Source organism: Dromaius novaehollandiae, chromosome 4 (genome assembly GCF_036370855.1).
Source record: "Dromaius novaehollandiae isolate bDroNov1 chromosome 4, bDroNov1.hap1, whole genome shotgun sequence".
NCBI classification, from domain to species: Eukaryota; Metazoa; Chordata; class Aves; order Casuariiformes; family Dromaiidae; genus Dromaius; species Dromaius novaehollandiae.
Window position 1 is genome coordinate 12265970 of NC_088101.1, and position 18774 is coordinate 12284743.

The following is an 18774-nucleotide window of genomic DNA, read 5'->3' on the forward strand; positions in this document are numbered from 1 at the left end:
CTAGGTCCTATCCATACTAAAGCGCTGAGTGGGATGGGATGCCACAAGCAGCAGAACAATCATCCACTAGACCACAAGTGGCATGCTGTGTTCTCTGAGGAAAAGGCAAGTTTTGTGTGAAAGCTGTGATTAGGTTCAAAGATGACAGCGAGTAAATCACCGCAAGCGAGAGCCGAAACTATGAGATGAGTACGTACTTTACACCTGAATGTGTAAGCATAGCAGTGCACTCATGAGCTATGAAAACCCGATGCTTTGTGTATGCACAATAGCATGAGGCCTGTTAAAAACAGAGGCTGTCCAAGAAAAGGACTTCAAGCCTCATGGAAGCTCAGTAAACTCTCTGAGACAAAGAACTGCTCACTTCCCTGGAAAGGAACTGTATTTCTTTGTCACAGTAGACAGTAATCTATCATCCACAAACCCGCATATTTCAAGCGCACTAGAACTAGAAAATTTCAAGAACTGCAGTCAAGGCAGACCATAAAAGTTAGGGCATCCTGGCATGCTGTTGGCAGACTGTGGTCATAATACACTGCAACAGAAACCCCATTTAAAATGAGCTGGAAATCAGCAGACATGCTGTCTTCCCCTAGATGATAATAAGGTAGAGACAGGAAAGAAACTGTTGACAAGGGTGAAAAAAAAAAAAAAAAATGAAATACCTACCCAACCATGCTGGACCATTGCAATAAACTCTCACAAAACAAGTAGTGGAGCAGATTGGAAACGAATACCTAACCAGACAGGTCCTGCTTTCTATGACAGCGAGTCTTCAGCTTCTGAGGTGCAGCACAGACAGGACACAGGCAGCCAGCCCAGCCTAGCAGCTTGTTGGAACAAAACAATCAATGACCTGAGGCCACTGTACACAGTTGAGAGGATCAGGGTAAAGGCCCTGAGCCGGCCCCACAAAGAGGACAACATCAAAAGTGCAGTGAAAACTTAGAGAGCAACAACTACAGTTTTAAGAGAGCAGTGGAGGCAAATTTGAAAGTAATTATGAAATAAGAGCATGCTGTCAGCGCACATAGATAGACAGCACTGATGCCAGGAAGAACACATCAGAAATCCAGCTATCAGCTGGGCTAACACAGGAGAAAAAGTGCATGAGCAATAAGGAAGACCAGCAGAAAGCAGTCAAACCAAGAAAGCAAAAGAGTGGAATGAAGTTCTCTATCAGCAATGATACTAAGAAAAGGAGACTTGCTCAGAAACGAGGACTAGGAAACCTGAGGATACTGAACTGGAACAGTAGAAGACGCCACATCCACAGGTAGGCTGCATACTAGTAAAATTCTGGCTTTATCAAGTCTGTTAAAACTTGTACAAGATAATGGTTCCATAATCCAAGAAACAGGTGATAACAGACAGTTTGTTTGGGCATATGCTATATTCTTATTTATGCTTCTGTCATATTATTTTTACCCACGGATTGAAACCTTGACCTATCAACAAAAATCATTGACATGCAATAGCCAAGATTTTAGCCTCTGCACATTATATCCACTTCACATCCATGCTGAAATAAATCACTTCATCACATGCTTCAAGTGAGTCATCTACACTCTTTTCAACTACTGAATGTGGACCAGAATTTCAGAGGAACCATACCTACTTCAGCCTGTATTTCATACATTAAGCACTACGCATGGCTTCACTTAGTAGAATTCCCAATTGCTTCATTTTCCCCAGTACACTGCCAGCATTAGTATTGCTCACTGCCTGCATTCGGGCCTGATGGTTCAGCGCTAGGAGATTGTTATCAGCCAGACACACCAGGATTAGTGTTATCCATGCGCTAATATCCACTCAGAACAGAAGCAGCTGGTGGCTGCACAGACCACCTTCTGGTGTCAAAACCTCTCCCGTTAGGTCAGCCTTTTGATAGTCTTTTACTTCATCCAAAAGGGGATTGCTTTATTCCACTCCCCCCATAGATCAAAATTTATCTCATTCAGTGGAATATTCACTAATCAGTTTAATGTTTTTGCTCTGGCAAACCAAGGAAATCATCTCTTCCCTCTCTACCTTTTCCGAAGTCATTCACTGTTGAAACTCTACTGCTCTGCTTGCAGCCAGCTCAGCAAGCAGGAACTGAGAATCCAATGACCTCCTGTGGCAAATTCTGTACATAACTGCACATAGCCTTGACACAACCTCTGACTACAGGGACTACAGCACAGTTTTTGCCATCAACCTCTATTTCACAATTAAATTTGCATTACCAGTTTCCTCTGCTCAAATATTGTACCTATTTTCAGTGGCACAGTTTTTCAATGAAAAAACTTAAATGCAAGCGATGTTTCACTGATGGCTTTTAATCAGATTTCAAGCAAATAAGTAATCCCTATTGGCCATGAACCTGGGCCAGTTGCCCCTTTTATGAGGGCATCAAAATACCATAGCCAAGAATCTAAAAACAGTGCCTCCTTTTTTCTTCTCAATTATTTAATATAGCACTTTAGACCTGTAAAGCAGCACATAAATATTAACTAACTAATCCTCCAGCCTTCTGGAGAGATAGGGAGATATCAATATTTTAGAGACGAAAAGACTGAGGTAGAGAGTGATTTACTCAAGGTCACACAATAAGTGTAAACAGGAGCTGGGAAAACAACTCTGGAGTCCACATGCCTAGTTGTGCTGTAACCTCTAGGCAACGGCAATTCCACACATTTCCTTTTCCTAAGATATGATTTAATTATTACTACATAAATTTTCCCCCAGTCTACACTTAAGAGTTCATGGTACTGTTCTCCTATGTCACTTTGTTATCAAACAAATAGATTTCTGAAGTCTTTAATTACTGAAAAGAGAAGAGAATCGTCACAACACTAATCACATTTTATATACAATCCCATTATTATCAAGTCTGCTTAAATAAACAGAAAACAATAGAAATAGCTCACACATCATTACAAAAAAGTTAATTGCTGTTCTAAGCAGCATTCATATTAAGAGAAGTTAGAGTCACTATCTAGAAGAGAAGTAACTATAAGGACTGAAAATAATATGAGGCAATACTATGTCTATTGCTAACAAACATCTCATATGCATGCTTACACAGCAATTAAAATACTACCTATATTTGAATCTGTATCCTAACTGGAAAAAAGATAATAAAACCTGCACACCGATTTTGTTTCCCCGATCGTGATGACACTTCATTAGAACAAGCAGGCATTTCTAGGCAGTTCCATCAAGATATCGTACCCAAGGGAAAAGAAAGGGACAAAACACTCAAAGATTGGAGGGAAAAAAAAAACCCAAACAAACAAAAAACAAAAAAAATACACACATCTCCAAACAGTAGATATCAATTCAGAAACCTTTCATACCTCTACAACACAACAATCATGTTTAGGCCAGCTTGGAAACAGATTTAAGAAAAGCAAAGAATACCAACAAGTTTTAAAATCTGAAGCACTGCTGGAGCTGCAAGGTTCAAGCAGTTCAAGGCACAGACGGAACAGTATAAGGTCCTCTCCACTTCCACTTACGCTGCATCTGTCCTACATACAAATAACTGTAGCTACTTGTGCTTCAGTCCAGCTATTATCAAAGCCCTGAAACTTTTTTTTTTTTTTGTGCACAGCAATTAAAACCATTCTAATAATTGGTTGTGACTTTGCTCCTTTGAATCCAAACTTGGCAGTTAGAGATTTTGTAAAGCATTCTGGAACGGGATGCACACAACCTGCCACAGAATTTGTGTGCGCTTTGTGATGAGCTTGAAAAAAAGTGTTCATTAGAACTCGGATCCGCTTATTCCTTGAAATGATCGTCATCATTCCACTTCCTGTAATTAAATTCATGATTTTGACAGCTGAAATGATAGGAACAATTGCAACTTTAGTCAAAATAAGCTGTTACCTTTCAGACTGTTGCCAAGAATATTTTAAAAGTTCCTGCCATGTGTTTCAATTAAATCTGAACTGAATCTTCATCCATTTCACTTCATGTCTAGAGCAAAGATCTCAAAAATCCCTCCTTTTATCAGACAATCTGAAAGTCCAAAACAAGTATTCTTACCATAATACCAATAATACTAATTTCTACTACAACATAATTATTATACAAAGCAGTTCTACTCATCAGTAAATTATACATACATACATACTGTTTTATAAACTATGTCTCTGTCCAAGTAAGCCTATTTTCCATACATGGAAAAATCTGAAGCCAGTCATACTGTTTCAGAAATGTTAGTGAACTTGTACATCAAACACACTGAGCATACATCAGCTTGAATTCATCCATTGTACTAGTATATGTACCGGCAATCTATACATTATTTGTCACATGACATGAAGGTGCCAAAAACATTAAGCATCGAAAAAGTCTTTCTATCCATTTTTATTTTTCAGTTAATAGTTAGATGCCAGCACAATTCCAACCACAAAGGAAGAAATTTAATCTCAAATTAGCAGATATCACAGGCACCACAGAAGACAATAAAATGTTTTACAATACAATTTTGCATTCAAAAGCCAACTGTGTAATCCTTCAGAAACGTTTAAAGCAGAACAAAACAGCACAAAAAAAACAGTACTTGAAAGATGCATACCCTGTATAGTTTATAATATTTCTGCACCTGAAACAAAAGTGACTTAGTTAAAAGAAATAACCAATACACTAGAATAGCAGCCACGCCACAAAGTTCTACTCTTCCTACTGCAACACGAAGATGGACAGCCTACCCTGCATATTGCAGCATCACGTATAAATACCCGGAAGGCCGAGTTAACAAATGGAGAAGTTGGAATGAAAGCAAGAAACCACCTCTGACATCCAAAACGCAGTTAAGTCTGTTTAGAAACATGTCATTTTGAGCTGAAGACCATTTGGAAAATTCTCTTCCCTTTACAATATCCATCAAGTGAACATACTCATCTACAGGAAAAGAGGACTTACCAGCTAACAAAAACTGCTCAGTATCATAAAAGGTAAAAAATAAAAGAAACGAACAAAAAGCCAAAAAGCAACATGCCAAAAAATGGAAAGTCTCTTAATATCCTAGTTTGCAGTGCACCATGAAAACATCAGAGACAAAAATCTTATTTAATAGCTACAGAATTTCAGTGATGTTACGCTTTTTGTTTCAATTCAGTGTATTCTGAGAAGTGCTTCACCTATCAAAATTGTCAGATGATATTTTTATACCTTGAAATATAAAACTCTATGCTATATTAATTCCTTCACCAGCAAAAATTGTTTTTACTTTTTTCTTCCTCAGAATGTTAAGACATCAATAACAAATCAAATCCACTAAAGAAATTAACAACAGTTCTAGAAAAACCACTACCTTATGGGGAATCAAACAGACACTGAGAACAAAATAAATAAAAAAACACAACAGAATACCCTAGAACTTATTTCTCTGATTAGAAACAGATGTAGTATTTGGAAACGCTCAGGACTCTAGTGCCTTCAAGTTTTTGTGTGTGTTATTTTATATAATACTGAATAGACCTAATCATTTATTTATTAATTTCTCTACACAAAGTTTGTTTGATCCTCACAATTAATTAACAGGGTTGAGTCCTGCCTCTCCAGAGGCCTTCTATGAAAGCAGAAGCTGTACTTCATACTTTGATCTCACAGATGTTTGGAACAGTTTGATTCTGCCTATGCTTCAAAGAGGATTATAGCGTGCTCAAAAATTCCTTGACCTGCAAAAAGAAACAAATATCATCAATCAAATAAAGTATTTATCAACACAAATACACAGCAACTATGTTTATGTCTCCAATTCTTTATGCTGTACTACAAGATACAGGAACTAAGTAAGCTAAGTTTAAGGCTGGCTATGCAGCTTCTTGTCTGTTAAGAACTTTTACAGCCATGACACCTGTATTTCAGCAGGTACAGAGCGTGACACATTGCCACGATATTCGTTTTTGCAGGGCTGCCAAACTACAGTCCTACATCACAAGGGAATTAATTTAAGGGCAAGTCTAATCTAAACGAAAGGAAGATAATCATTATGTCAAAGGCTATATAATTTAGAATACACAGGTCACACCTGCTACCATGACGCTGTTTATATTCTGTTAATGAACTGTCCAATGCATCTAGTTAGGATGTTCCTCAGAATGAGAGGCTGGAAATTAAATAAAACCATCTCTAGCAAGAGCATAGTACTTCAGGATTTGATACTGTAGGACAGTGCTATAGATATTCCAGTCAGTGTTTAACACAATTTCCAGTATTGTAAGAACAGATTAAATGCCTAAAGGAACCTAAAAATTAATACTGAAGTTCTGACCCATAGAATGGTATGTAGAACCTTGAATCAGAGATCTATGATCCTACACAGAGACCCAATACAGCACCTCAAATAATCCCTATGATTGCAGTGAGAACAGGATCAAAGACAGGCACCATGACAAGCAGTGGACTAGTATAACACTTAAAGGTGCAGCTACTTTAAACAGCAACATCTTAAATTCAGGTCCATACCCAAAATTGTAGGGAGACATTGTGCTGAGAACTCCCTTCTTACCACAATATGCATGCCTTCTTTCCTCCGCTTCCCCCTCCCCCCAAGCGCACAACAGTAACCACTCCCTCCTGTTAAAGCATAGCAGTAGGAAGAGATGGCAGTGAGGGCCAAACAACCTTCTTTTAAGAATATAACAAGTCAGTAATTACAGGACCCAAGAAGGACTGAGACCAGCAGTGAAACGCCTCTCTCCCCCACTGAAGAACATCCTAGCAACTACACTGTAAGACAGTCTGAACTGGGAGCACTTTCCACTCCGTCTACTCAAGTTAGACCATAGCATAGAAAGGAATCAACAACTCTACAGAATATGGCCCTCATTCTATTGGCAAAGGCTATCATACATAGACCACATCTGCAAATACTTTGTCCAAGTACTTTGTCCAAGTTCCTGACGCAAAACAGAAACAGACCTGGAATCACATTTTGAAATTGTGACCTTTCCTTTTCTACTTCGAGACTCAAGGAGATGGAAAAAAGGTCAAATCCCTTCCCATGGAGAAGGGAACAGAACATAGAACTGTGCAAAGATTCTAAGTAGAAGGCTGTCATGAGAAAGCCATTCTCCTTTTTAAAAACACCACATGAGGAACCTTATCATATTGATTTACATTAGGCATAGTTTCTGGATTGGTCTTTGAAATTGAGCATATCAACAGAGATAAGCAGGAAACAGTTTCTTGGTCCCCACTAGACAAAAGCACACACTAGAGGCTAAAGCACTCAGGCTCACGAAAACTGGAGCAGTTCTGGGCCTCCACTTAGGAAATATTAAAAATAAGGCCAAAACAGGGCTTAGGCTGTTCCCAGATGAGCTGACAGCCACACAGGGGTTAACTCCTCCAAAAACCCTATTTAGGTGCCTGAGGTTGGCTTTATCTCATGGTGCAGATTGGAAGCATATTTCCTTTACAGCTGGGATGTCTAGTTGTTCCATCATTTAAAAAGGTTTAAAGAGCAAAGATTATGAAAGCTGCTTTAAATCATTTCTAAATGGATAAACTGATATCAAAGGACATAGCTGCTTCTCTCATGAGGTAAGTAAGTTATTGCTGAAGAGGAAAAAAAAGCATAATAGCATTGCTAAGCTTTGTACTGTACTGCAACAACTCCAAAATCACCTTGTCCTCAGCTGAATCTCCTCATGATTCAAATACCAGACACCTAAGCAGTTAACATAAGAGAGGGCTTGATGGTTTGGCCCATCTTTAAATTTTTTTTTTATATATATATATCTACATATGCATACACACACACACATATGTGTGTGTATATATATGTATGTATATATGTGTGTGTGTATATATATAAAATATATATTTCTCTTGACAGAAGATGAGCTAGTTTTTAGTTAGCATGAAAGGGTGTAATATATATATAACATACATATTATAATAATATAATGACACCCTTTCATGCTAACTAAAAACTAGCTCATCTTCTGCCAACAGAAATCTCAGCTTGGCTTCCTTCTATACCAAACACACATTTTTTCTTCCAAGGTCTTCAAACAAATTTAAAAAAATAGTCCTGATATATATTTTGCATTACTTCCTAAATAAAATAAAGAACAACATTTGAAAAGTGTTCCCTGAATTTTCAGATCACTGCTTTTGAGAAGGATTTTGAAAAAGGCTAATAAATACGGCTGAAAGGCAGAGTTTTGATGCTACTGCCAAGCTAACAAACAAGACCAAAACTAAACAATATTGTAGCAGGCTACCTGACTATTTATTATCTGCATGTAACTCCATGGTTTAAATATTTAAAAAACATGATTATACAGTGAAGTGTATTATTTTTAGAGCAAAGGATCCTTCTTTGCATTAGCTGTATAGCTGCTTATCGTGACAGACTTACCATGAGCTAGAAGGATTAATCCCTTATTCTCTTTTATTTAGCTAGAAAAGTCTGCAAAGCCTAGAATAGTTTTCCATTGGCTCGCTTCTTTGGATCGAAACTCTCCAAGTTTAGTAAAGTCATCCTTCAATTTCCTGTTGTAATGGTCTTGTACTGCATTTTCACAGTACCTAGAACTAACATTCTGCCCAAGACATCTGACTTGGATCTGTGTTCTTCTTCCTCTGTCTCAACAGCTACCTTTTGTCATACTCCCCCACACCATGTTTTTTAGGATACCTGCACAATTTTAGAAGCAGGACTTAGCAAATAACAGCTCTTTTAAACCACTGAAGATTATCTAAAGTAGTCATTGCATTTGCGGACAAAGTCAATAGTGAAAGCCGTCCCAGTAAGCCTTTTTTTTTTTTTTTTTTGTGGAAAACTTCTATGTAGGAAATTGCATGGATATGCAGGTTCAAACATCAGTGTACTTTCAAAGAACACTACAAGTTGAGACACAACAAGGATCCTGAATACATTTCAGCATGCTGGCAATAAACCTAAAAGATCAATTTGTGTTCTGCTTGTCAAGTTTTACCTTTTCAGTCATGTGATCATATCTGTCCTTTTTGCCTTTGAAGTCTTCGTTAACATCTAATGTTAAAATAGGTATTTCCTGCAGGTATTCAAAATCAGTTCTGCATTGGAATAGGAGCAAAGATGGAAATATTACTAATGGCAAACAAGCATACCTCATGAAAGTCTCTATCAGAGTATTCATTGTTAAGATTCCCAAGAGAAGTGCAAATTTAAAATACAGCCATGAATTCTGAATATAAGAACTAAAGAAAGAAGCTTAAATTTACAGCGAAGCTTCTAGGATATACTACTGATTTTTGAGCATCCTGTTCCCCCAGCACCTGATGTTAAACTCTACTGTATATTGCAATACATGCTTAATTGAATGATCTGTAACTCAGAGTTCTAGGTGAAGAGAACTCAAGTCACATTGCATGTCCTAGCAGTACACCTAACACCCCATTACCCCAAGACTACTACGGAAACAGAATTCTTCCTGGGGTTTAACTTTCCATTTCAAAAGAAAAGCTGAAGTTTCACCTGTGGAAAAATAATTTAAAAACACCTCTACAAAGATTTACCAGTCTTATAGTGATCACTAAACAAATCCTACCGCAACGTTCTATGCTGAAGCCAACTTTCATGTTTGTAGTGAAGCTTCTCCAGATATTCAATGGGAATTTCTTGCTCTTCATCTCTTCCACGCAGGTAAATCCTATTTAAACATTTCTAAAGACAAAAGATTTAAAAAAATATACATGGATTGGTTGTATTCGCAGAACTAAAGAGGAAGCCTAGTCTACCAAAGTTTTTCTGCCAGCCTCTTCCTACTAGGCTAAATATGCCACTCTTTGCTCAAGATGGATACAAATTGCTAACTAAGTTTAGGAGCATGGAAACCTTACTCCATGTCCAGCTGACATAGCCTACTGACTACATCTTTCCTACCAAAAGGAAGGCAGGACCAGAAGAAGGAAAAAAATATATAAATATTTCTCCACTACAAGGAAAGGTCTCAAATAAGCTTTTAATAAAAAGAAGGGAGACCAGCATATTGTACAAAAAGAGCACCGAAATAAAGGTATGACATTATGGACAGTCATTTCAATATCTCGGGTATTTCCATCTTTAAGAAACCCAGTTTTAGAATGTAATCATTCACTACAAGCCTGAAGAGATCAAAAGCCTTAATAACAAGGCAATCTAAACTGTTTTATTTTGCAATTTAGATAGGCATTCTTGACTTGGGAGGAGGGGAAGACGCACAACTGAGAGCCTAGTAAAGAAGTCTTCCCAGTAACTCCAGCAAGTTACATTAGGGAGTTGTTTACGACAATAACAAAAGTTTAAAAAAAAAGTAGGGAAGTATGGAAGTGACCTCTAAGTTAGTTACTACAATTAGAGTGCTTTCAAAATCTTAATTTTTTCTTTTGTGCCTTTAAGTTTCATCCTCAAGAGATACTTATTATGTTGTTATCATTTTTAAATTACATTAGACACCCAAACATCAAAGCATGGTGCTAAAGCATCACGTACAGCAAGTGCATTCGCCTGGCTTAGCTCCCTTGTCCCATGTGAAAGGGCTTTTTCTCCCTGCCAATTGCCTGTTGCATTAACTATAAAATACTGTATTTATCACGGCAATGTTCCTATAGCTACTTATACTTATCACTTGATTTTACTACCAATGCTATTTTCTGGTTTGTTTGGTCATTTAGACATGCCGCTTTTATAAACTGGAAACGATTAACACATTTTCCTAATGGATGCAAATATATCATATGTTGCTAGGACAAAAGTACCAAGCAAGCATAACGTAAACATAAGGGTAAGTGTATGGCAAAAACACACACAGGTCTGGGACACTGTAACTCCAGGTGGCAAACCTTAATGTCAACAACAACAAAAAGTATGTACGTACAACTACACAGGCTGTAACATTTGCAAAGAACATTCTTATTTTAAGTGTTTCCAGACTGCGTTAGTATTAATTAAAGCATTATAATATTTAGGGGAATATTACAATTTGAATTGAACTCTAAACATTAGAGCTGTTACGATGAGAGCTGAGGCTAGCTCAAGGTTTTGGAAATAAACGTGCTTAGAGTTAACTTTGAGGTTACCCTCTCAACTGCTTCCTGGCCCGTTCGAGACATTCAAAATAAACCCTGAAACAAAGATACAATGAGATCTGCTAATACGAGAAAAGCAGCCTCCCATAGCTCTAAAACTAACCGCCTCCCAGGATACAGAAACAGATTAGATGGGTAAAATCCTGTGCAGACAGGTGACAGAGCTCAGAATAGCAGATATAGTCCATTTACTAAAGCTCACAGAAAGCAGTCAGGCTAACACATCATCATGTCTTAGCTTTCTGTCACAACAGGACTCCCCCACTCCAGCATATATTTCATCAAGGTTCTTTTTTCTACTCTCATAAAAATACTAGTGACTTCACCATTCTCTCCATTGCTGCTGAAATAAGGAAAAAGACAGTTCATGACAACTGTGGTTCAGTGGTAGCAGCAAAGGGCTAGTATTTTAGATGCAAAAATCTACTGCAGAGCCCAAAACAGAACTGTGACCTTATTAGAGATGCTTACAGGCATAGCATTCCTTCCTCAAAAAAAAAGGCCTAGAACTACAGCTAAAAACTATAAATTTTTTTAGAAACAATAAATACTGTGGGAACACAGACAAAAACAAATTTTTACAGGCAAGATATAGAGCACATACTCCCATTCTGAATGTGATCATAAATTTTTATTCCTCACCTCAGGAGTAGCTCTGAGATAAATGATCCCATCCAGCGCTAGGCTTTGACCGAACTGCTTGTTCATCCAGTCATGCCAGTCTTGGTAAATAGTCCATTCAGTCTCATTCATGCAATCAGACTCATATAAGTTAGCCGCAAAGATGTATCTGTGAACACCAAATAATTTTGTGAGCAAAGAAAAGCTTGAATAAGGTTATCACTTCGTTTGCATCAAGTACTCAGCAGGAGCTAAGAACATCAGCTGAGCACAGTAATTTTTTTTTTTTTTTTTTTTTTAAACTTCTTTGAGGTATGTTTGGATTGGAAAAGTTGGTATCCTTATATCCCGTAACTACTTCTATTGCAGTTGCCCACAGAATTGTCTACAAAGAGCAGTGACATCTGCAGTTCCGGTATCTGTTCAGGAAAAATCTACAGACCACTTAAGCACTTTAGCTCTTCACTGAAACACTGGGGTAATTTACTTACAATAACTGGAACACAGTAACTCCTCAAAAATTATGACAGGATTCAATAGTGAAGTCTGACCTTGTGAAACCAGAAACTGGTAGGTATAACAATATGAAATAGCTAGAGTTGTTTCAAAGAGCGTGAAAGAAAACAAGAATAAATGGCGGATTAAGAGATTGTTCTTCCCAATGCCTACTTCCCCTCTTTTCTTTAGAGGGTAACATGAGCACACAAAACACAAGAAACCCACTCATAACAAAGAAGAAACTACACATAATTAATCAGGTTTATACAACAAATTTATAAATCCTCAAATCAGTAAAATTACTTCACTGTCAACACCACTGAAAGAAAGCTAACAAGCCATTTATTGATACTCTTGTGACTCACCAGCATCAAAACTATAACCAAAGCAGTCACAAAAAATCGTGCACATGGCACTTTTTATTTACGTATTTATTTCTGTGTTTTACTTGGGAGGAGTCTACTCTTCACTTTAACGACTGCAAGTCCAACATACCTGTCACTATAGACAGATCGCTCAAAGAAGACCACAGGATTCTCTGCCTCTCGGAGTTTCCCATCGAGGGATTTGAGCTGAGCCCGGATCCTGCTGAGGCACGCGTACGTCTGGAAAGTGAAAGACCACCGCTCTGGTTTCTCATACATCATCCGAAGCACATTTCCACCGCTTTTCTGTGACGTAGTCAGCTCCTGTTTTTAAAAAAATATAGTGGCCTTTTGAGTAGGTGAGGGTAGGATATTAAACTAAGGCAGAATTGCTCTACCGCATTAAAGCTGTTCAGCCTTTATTTCAGGTTTACAGCTGTGTCATTTACCTCTCAAACCTACCTATATACAAGACAGAAATGCAAGCAACGTTATTTCTGCTCCCGTACTGAGCTGAATAAACACAACTATTTTCAGTCCAGGCGGTTCAAAACGCTGAAGAAGTATCAAGAAACTTCGATCGCTACTTACAAACTTTAGGAAAAGAATGATATCCTATCAGAACAAGAAGTCAACAACATGCTAGCCAATCCATGCTCCTTTTACTCTGACAAATGCGGGTTTAACTTGGAAGATCAGCTAGTTCAGTACTTCCCTCTATTAATTGCAGTTCATATGAAAACAGCTGCTGATATATCGTAGCAGATTATTATGCTCTCATCTCATCCAGGAGGTTCAGAACGCATTCCAGGCCAAAGACCTCCTTCAGCCCACAAAGTACTGCTTGAACACCTCAAGGTAGCCCTGAAAGCTCAAACAGAACCTAACTTCCAGAGAACCATTTTATGCACTTATCAGGGACAGGTGCTGTGCCTCAGTTTTACTAGAAAACATAGCCTATCAAAGACAATTGCTTCTGTCTGAATCTCTTCACTACAGTATCTATAATTTTTTGAAAATATCGCAGTATTCGGTCTTGGTGTTAGCATTTAACTCCTAAGAGATGGCAGCTAGATTTTGGCATTCCAGATATTATTCCCATCTCTGATTCCCTATGCCCATATCTAAACGAGTAAACTAAAGATGCCAAACACCATGCTTTGGCACCGAGGCTAGCTCGCACGCAGGAGCCCATATCCACAACATTAAACTCTCTTACCTTCCAAAAGGAAGTAGCTGCATTCAAACACCCGCTGGGCACCGTCCCTAGGCTACCCTACTGCCTGAACCACGCCAAAGAGCTGCTTGGAAGAGTGCTAAAGGAGCAAGCCAAAAGCCTGCCGAGAACGGTTGTAACAATTTAACAGGAGACATGGCCTAGTTCCACTGTCCAGGACATGCCCTCACACTCTAATCAACCAGAATAGATACAGCCTCAGTGACATTTCACAAGTCAGAAGTCTCTCTATGTATCAGTTTCACCACTGAAAAATAAATACAGATTCATCCTCTGGAAAAGATTACAGTATCATTGACTAACACGATATTAAAAAGCCTGATATCAAGTCACTTGAAATATTTCAGGTCACAATACAACTTTCATTAGAACTAATAACCATAAAACCAAAAAGTCACATCTCTTTTTGTGAACACATACACAAAGATAAATTTTGAACCCATTTCCTTTATTTTGTGGTGTAGCACAATGAAAAGACAACAAACTTTAATAAAGATGGAAAGGTGAAACTACATCTTTTAGTATGAAGCTACATAAAAAACAGCCACCAAGACATTGATTGCAGACCATTTTTCTTTGGAAAGGGAAAGAAGAAGGGGAAGAAGGGAGGAAAATAGGGGAAAGGCCTATTGTTTAGGCTGTACAATGTTCTTCTTACTAGAAGAAAAACTAGTGTTCAGCACCGTGTTGCTCCAAAGCAGCTGCTGCTGTTACTGCATGAATTACACTGCAAATACCAAGGAGAAAATTACAAGCTACCGACAACACAAGCAACGCTGTAAGAGCTATCTATAGACACAGGCACAAACAACTTAACGCACTATCTAGTCTTTACTAGAGGAACCTTTGTTTTGATGTTTCCTGACTAATTTTAGGAATCGTATGTAATGCCATAATTGTGCAAACCAGTCAAAGCAACTGGAGAAAAGAGAATTTTAGTAGGTCTAGTTTCAGAGATGATTATGAAGGATGTGAAATTATATCTAAATTATAAAATCTTTAACAGACTTGAACTTCAAGTTCACCTGACTTGTCAGTTATTTCCTTAAAGAAAAGATTTTCATCTGGTTTTGTATTCAAATTTGCTTCACTACTCCCCCACCCCCCAAAAAACTACTAGAACACTCTAACTCGAAATAAGGATAACTGAGGGGAAGCATATACTATAAACAATTTAGCAATAGTTCGTTATTTCCCAAACTTTTTCAAGGACAGCTTCCAGGACACCTGGACAACCCCCTGCTTTCACCTGGTTAGTTCACATATGCTAAAAGTAACTTCTGCCTAGCCTTTTTCCATCCCTTGCTTTTATAAGTAAAGAGCAGGCTTTCATCACTTTTACAATTTGCATCCTGATGTTTAATGACCTTTACTCTATAATATACCTTATAGGCTAGGTCTGGCAATAAACCATGTGAACATCACCAGCCTACTTAACCAAAAATCACTAATAGCAAATACAGTGGGAAGTCCAATAACAGAATGAGAATCAGTGAACTGGATGTTACCAAATATGTATTTTAAGACACTTGCTTTATCAGATGTATCACTCTTCTGAAATTAGAAGAGTATTTAACCAGTTAAAGTTTCACCTTAGTTTCTTTTATCATACCTCACCATCATCTTCAGCATTTTGTTGAACATTGCACCATCTTGCTACAGGCTCAGGAACAACTTCCCATTCTTCATCAGCTTGTTTGAGAATATTCACAAATGTTGATTTCCCTGCAGCTGCATTAAAAACATGCAGGAAGAATGGCAGTCAAAAACCACTGATACTGTCATTCTTTAACTATTAGACAAATTTGTTTCCAGGACCCTTAAATTACAGTCTCCTACACCCATGTACCTTGCCTTTATGAAAAGTATGAATCAGAGACCATAGTGCATCACAGATCATCAAGGAATAAAGCCAGAGGGTTCCACCCCCCTTTTTTTCTAAACCATACGACACCAATACTGAATTTAACAAAAGTCAAAAATGATAGCAAGACTCAGGCAAGATCCATTACCAAAATTCTAGAAAGTTACATTTGCAATTAGAATACCCAATCTTAATTTTTTAAACATACACTTAGTGGCCCAGGCTCAGTCATGAAGTTGTTCCAGCCTTCATGTGTTACTACACACAAAAAAAAGCATTTAAGACACGTAAAATAAAAGTGATGATTTTTCTAACGAAGACCTAGATTTGTGCTACTAGTCACTTCCCACAGCACAGGAGAGATCAGTCAGCCACCAGCTGAAACAATGCTTGGGAATTTAAGAGGGATTTAAAGCTCAGAGAAGCTAACCAGTTAGTTACCAATTGCCAGACCACATATCAGTGAAGAAACAGAAACCCCTTGCAACTCCTGCTCTCAATTTTTATGAGCAACCTGTTGCCTAAAATGTATGGCTCATTATCAATAGTCTATTACACCCCTGCTCTTCACAAGTTAGGCAGGCCCCTCTTCTTTACTGAGAGGAGTACTGAACACTACGAGTTTGACTTGATAGTCTGCATTTAAGCAGGCATTCACAGTAAATAAAAATAGCTGTGGGAGAAGTCTTATCCAGGAGCTGAATATGTTTTAAGAAGATGTGAATAAAATAAAAACCACAATAAGAAGAAAACCGTTTCAATCTCATACTTTTAGCAGCGTTAATTCTTAAGGCTTCACGGTAATGTGTGGCACAAACAAGCCAAGAAATAACGTGAGAAACAACTCGCCTAGCTAACTTATATTTCCTAACCTGACTAGAAGTCTATTTGGCCCTCTCCCCACCCCACCCCCACGGCGGAGCGGGGAGGCTCTCTTTGCCTGCCGGGAGAACAAGCTGCGGGGCGACCCCGGTAAGGCAATGGAGCCGGGACCGCAGTCGGCCCAACTCACCGATGTTGCCCTCGACAGCAATCTTCTTGATGCTGCCCTCCAGCCTGCCACGCTTGGGAGGAGTGGCCATGGAGGCACAGAGCCGCTCCCGGCCTATGTCTCGAGGAACGGGGATGCTGCCGCCTCAGCGCGAACCGGTAACGGCCGTAACGGAAATAACCGTCGCCTCTTCCGCCGCCGCGCTCGCGCCCAGCCCGCCGCCGCGTTCGAATTTGGCGCGCGGAGGGACTTGACAGGACGGTACCCTGACGTCACCGGCAGCGCCGGGATGCTTAGCCCGCAGCGCCTTGTACGGGTGGCCGCGAGGGCCAAAAACTGGTGTAAGGCGGCTCGGCGAGGGAGCGAGGGGCGCGAAACGCTTTCGGACAGCCGGCAAGAGGCGAAAGAACGCTCGGCCGATTTCAGCGCTACGGATCAAGGGAGAGTAGCAGAACGCAAGGCACATCGATCGCTGAGCGCTGCCGGGACCACACGTGCGACGAGTTTTTCGGTTCTCAGCACTGAAGGGGCAGGCGCGGCGGCAGCACCGGCACCGATCACGGCAGTTAGCGTTGTCCCCTTTTGCGCTACCCTACAGCATTTGGGGTGAAATGCATAAGCTTCCCTCTACCTTCAAGTAGCAAGAAGACAGCAGTGAGAGGGCCTTGACCTTTTTCCACTACCCTTTTATCACTAAATCCAGCTAAATAGGCTGGAGCCTGTTGTCATCCACTGCTGAAACCCTGTGAGGCCAAATCCTACTTTCCTGCAACTCTCACCTCTCTCACGTTGCCTCGCAGAAAATAATCAGCCACTGGGCTTTGCGTGAGCAGAGTCCCCCTGCGTATGGGACATCTGTCTAGGTGGATTACAACCGAAATCTAAATTATAATTGCCAGGGCAAAGTTCTCCCATGCATACGCTTCAACAGATGAAAAATTAGAGCTTCAAAAATGCTTTTCCAACCCTGACAAGCACTAATTGTGCCCAGCAACCTGCTTGTACCTTGGGGGCCCCATCTGACAGTCTCAGAAACAGGAACAGAGGCGGCTGCGAGGCATTCACAGCTTTCACAAAAAGCAACCACCGGCAGCACATGCTTCCCCTAGCAGCGTAGAAGAGGTTACCGAAAGGAAAACAATCAGTATCATTTCTTCATGCCTGGACAATCAAAGACATCAATCAGAGTTCCTAGCAGCGGGCAGCAGCAGCTCTGCACTCCGGAAGCACAGCAGTGAGCCTGTCCAAATTTTTACAGGACAAAATCAAAGCATGAGGAAGGCTGTATACAGCTCACTGAAAGGAGCTAATATGCAACCATTCAAATTAAAAATCTTCCAGAAATACACTAAAAATGAAACATAAATTGGATTTAAAGGCAATTAAGGCAACTTGTTTAGAAGGTTACTGCTGAAAACATTAAAATCCTCAAAAGGGCCATCCATTTCTTCTTTAAAAACCTGTTTCCCAGTAATAGCATCACAGCATCAAATCATTTTGGTCCTTAAAGGTCCAAGTTAAATGGAGAAAACTCTTCAAATCCATGAAACGTGTACAGGCAACAAGGCAGGCGTGACCAACACGCACCCTTAACAATGCACCAAAACTGTGACCCAGGAGCAGGTTTTGTTGCAAGAGGCACTATACCAGCCACCATCTGTGGCTGGGCACCTGCTCAAAGTCACACAGAAACGTCTAACACTTGAGTAACTGCATTATAGTTTGCAACATGCAAAGCACTTACAGCTCCTTAGTCTATTTTTAAGGTTATGGTACGTGATTTAAGTTACACGTAAAGTGCTTGCAGCTGCAAGCACCGTCCTAGAACTCTTTCTGCACCGTCACTGTATCAAACATACAGAAAACATGATTATTTGGGGACAGAAATAAAGGGAAGACCACACCACTCCTAATCTGATGGTGCAAACCCCTTTCCAACTGCAAGGAACAGATCACTTACCACCCAAACCGCGTCCTGAAGAGCTTACGATGCGACCAGAGCAGCCGAAGGGCAGGAGGAAGGAAGTGCTCTCAGGGGGGCAGATGTGGAAGGGAAGGGAAGAAAACTCCTGGGAGCCGGCGTACTCCGGAGGTCAGGGTCGCGGTGGGCTTTTAAAGGAAAAAAGACATCTGTGCC

General features: G+C 39.7%; 1 protein-coding gene across 2 annotated transcripts; it reads right to left on the bottom strand.

The window, feature by feature from the left end:
• Positions 1 to 4343: 4343 nt before the first annotated feature.
• Positions 4344 to 18730, bottom strand: DCK (deoxycytidine kinase). Of its 2 annotated transcripts, none has more exons than XM_026103544.2 (7): positions 18598 to 18730; positions 15395 to 15513; positions 12676 to 12869; positions 11704 to 11851; positions 9543 to 9658; positions 8949 to 9048; positions 4344 to 5675 (listed from the first exon to the last, which is right to left on the bottom strand). In XM_026103544.2, exons 3-7 carry the CDS (start codon positions 12825 to 12827, stop codon positions 5649 to 5651), a joined length of 543 nt encoding a protein of 180 aa, XP_025959329.1. In that variant the 5' UTR covers positions 12828 to 12869; positions 15395 to 15513; positions 18598 to 18730; the 3' UTR covers positions 4344 to 5648. The 2 variants fall into 2 exon arrangements, with proteins under 2 accessions (XP_025959329.1, XP_025959328.1); XM_026103543.2 differs by lacking the exon at positions 18598 to 18730 and adding an exon at positions 16659 to 17158.
• Positions 18731 to 18774: the final 44 nt, after the last annotated feature.

Excerpts from the sequence above, each read along its gene's own strand:
- DCK (XM_026103543.2), bottom strand. The coding sequence starts at position 16,728 with ATGGCCACTCCTCCCAAGCGTGGCAGGCTGGAGGGCAGCATCAAGAAG. Across the intron at positions 15,514-16,658 it reads TGCTGTCGAGGGCAACATCG|CTGCAGGGAAATCAACATTT; the intron begins GTGAGTTGGGCC and ends TTTTTAATGCAG. Across the intron at positions 11,852-12,675 it reads CGATCTGTCTATAGTGACAG|ATACATCTTTGCGGCTAACT; the intron begins GTATGTTGGACT and ends TGGTGTTCACAG.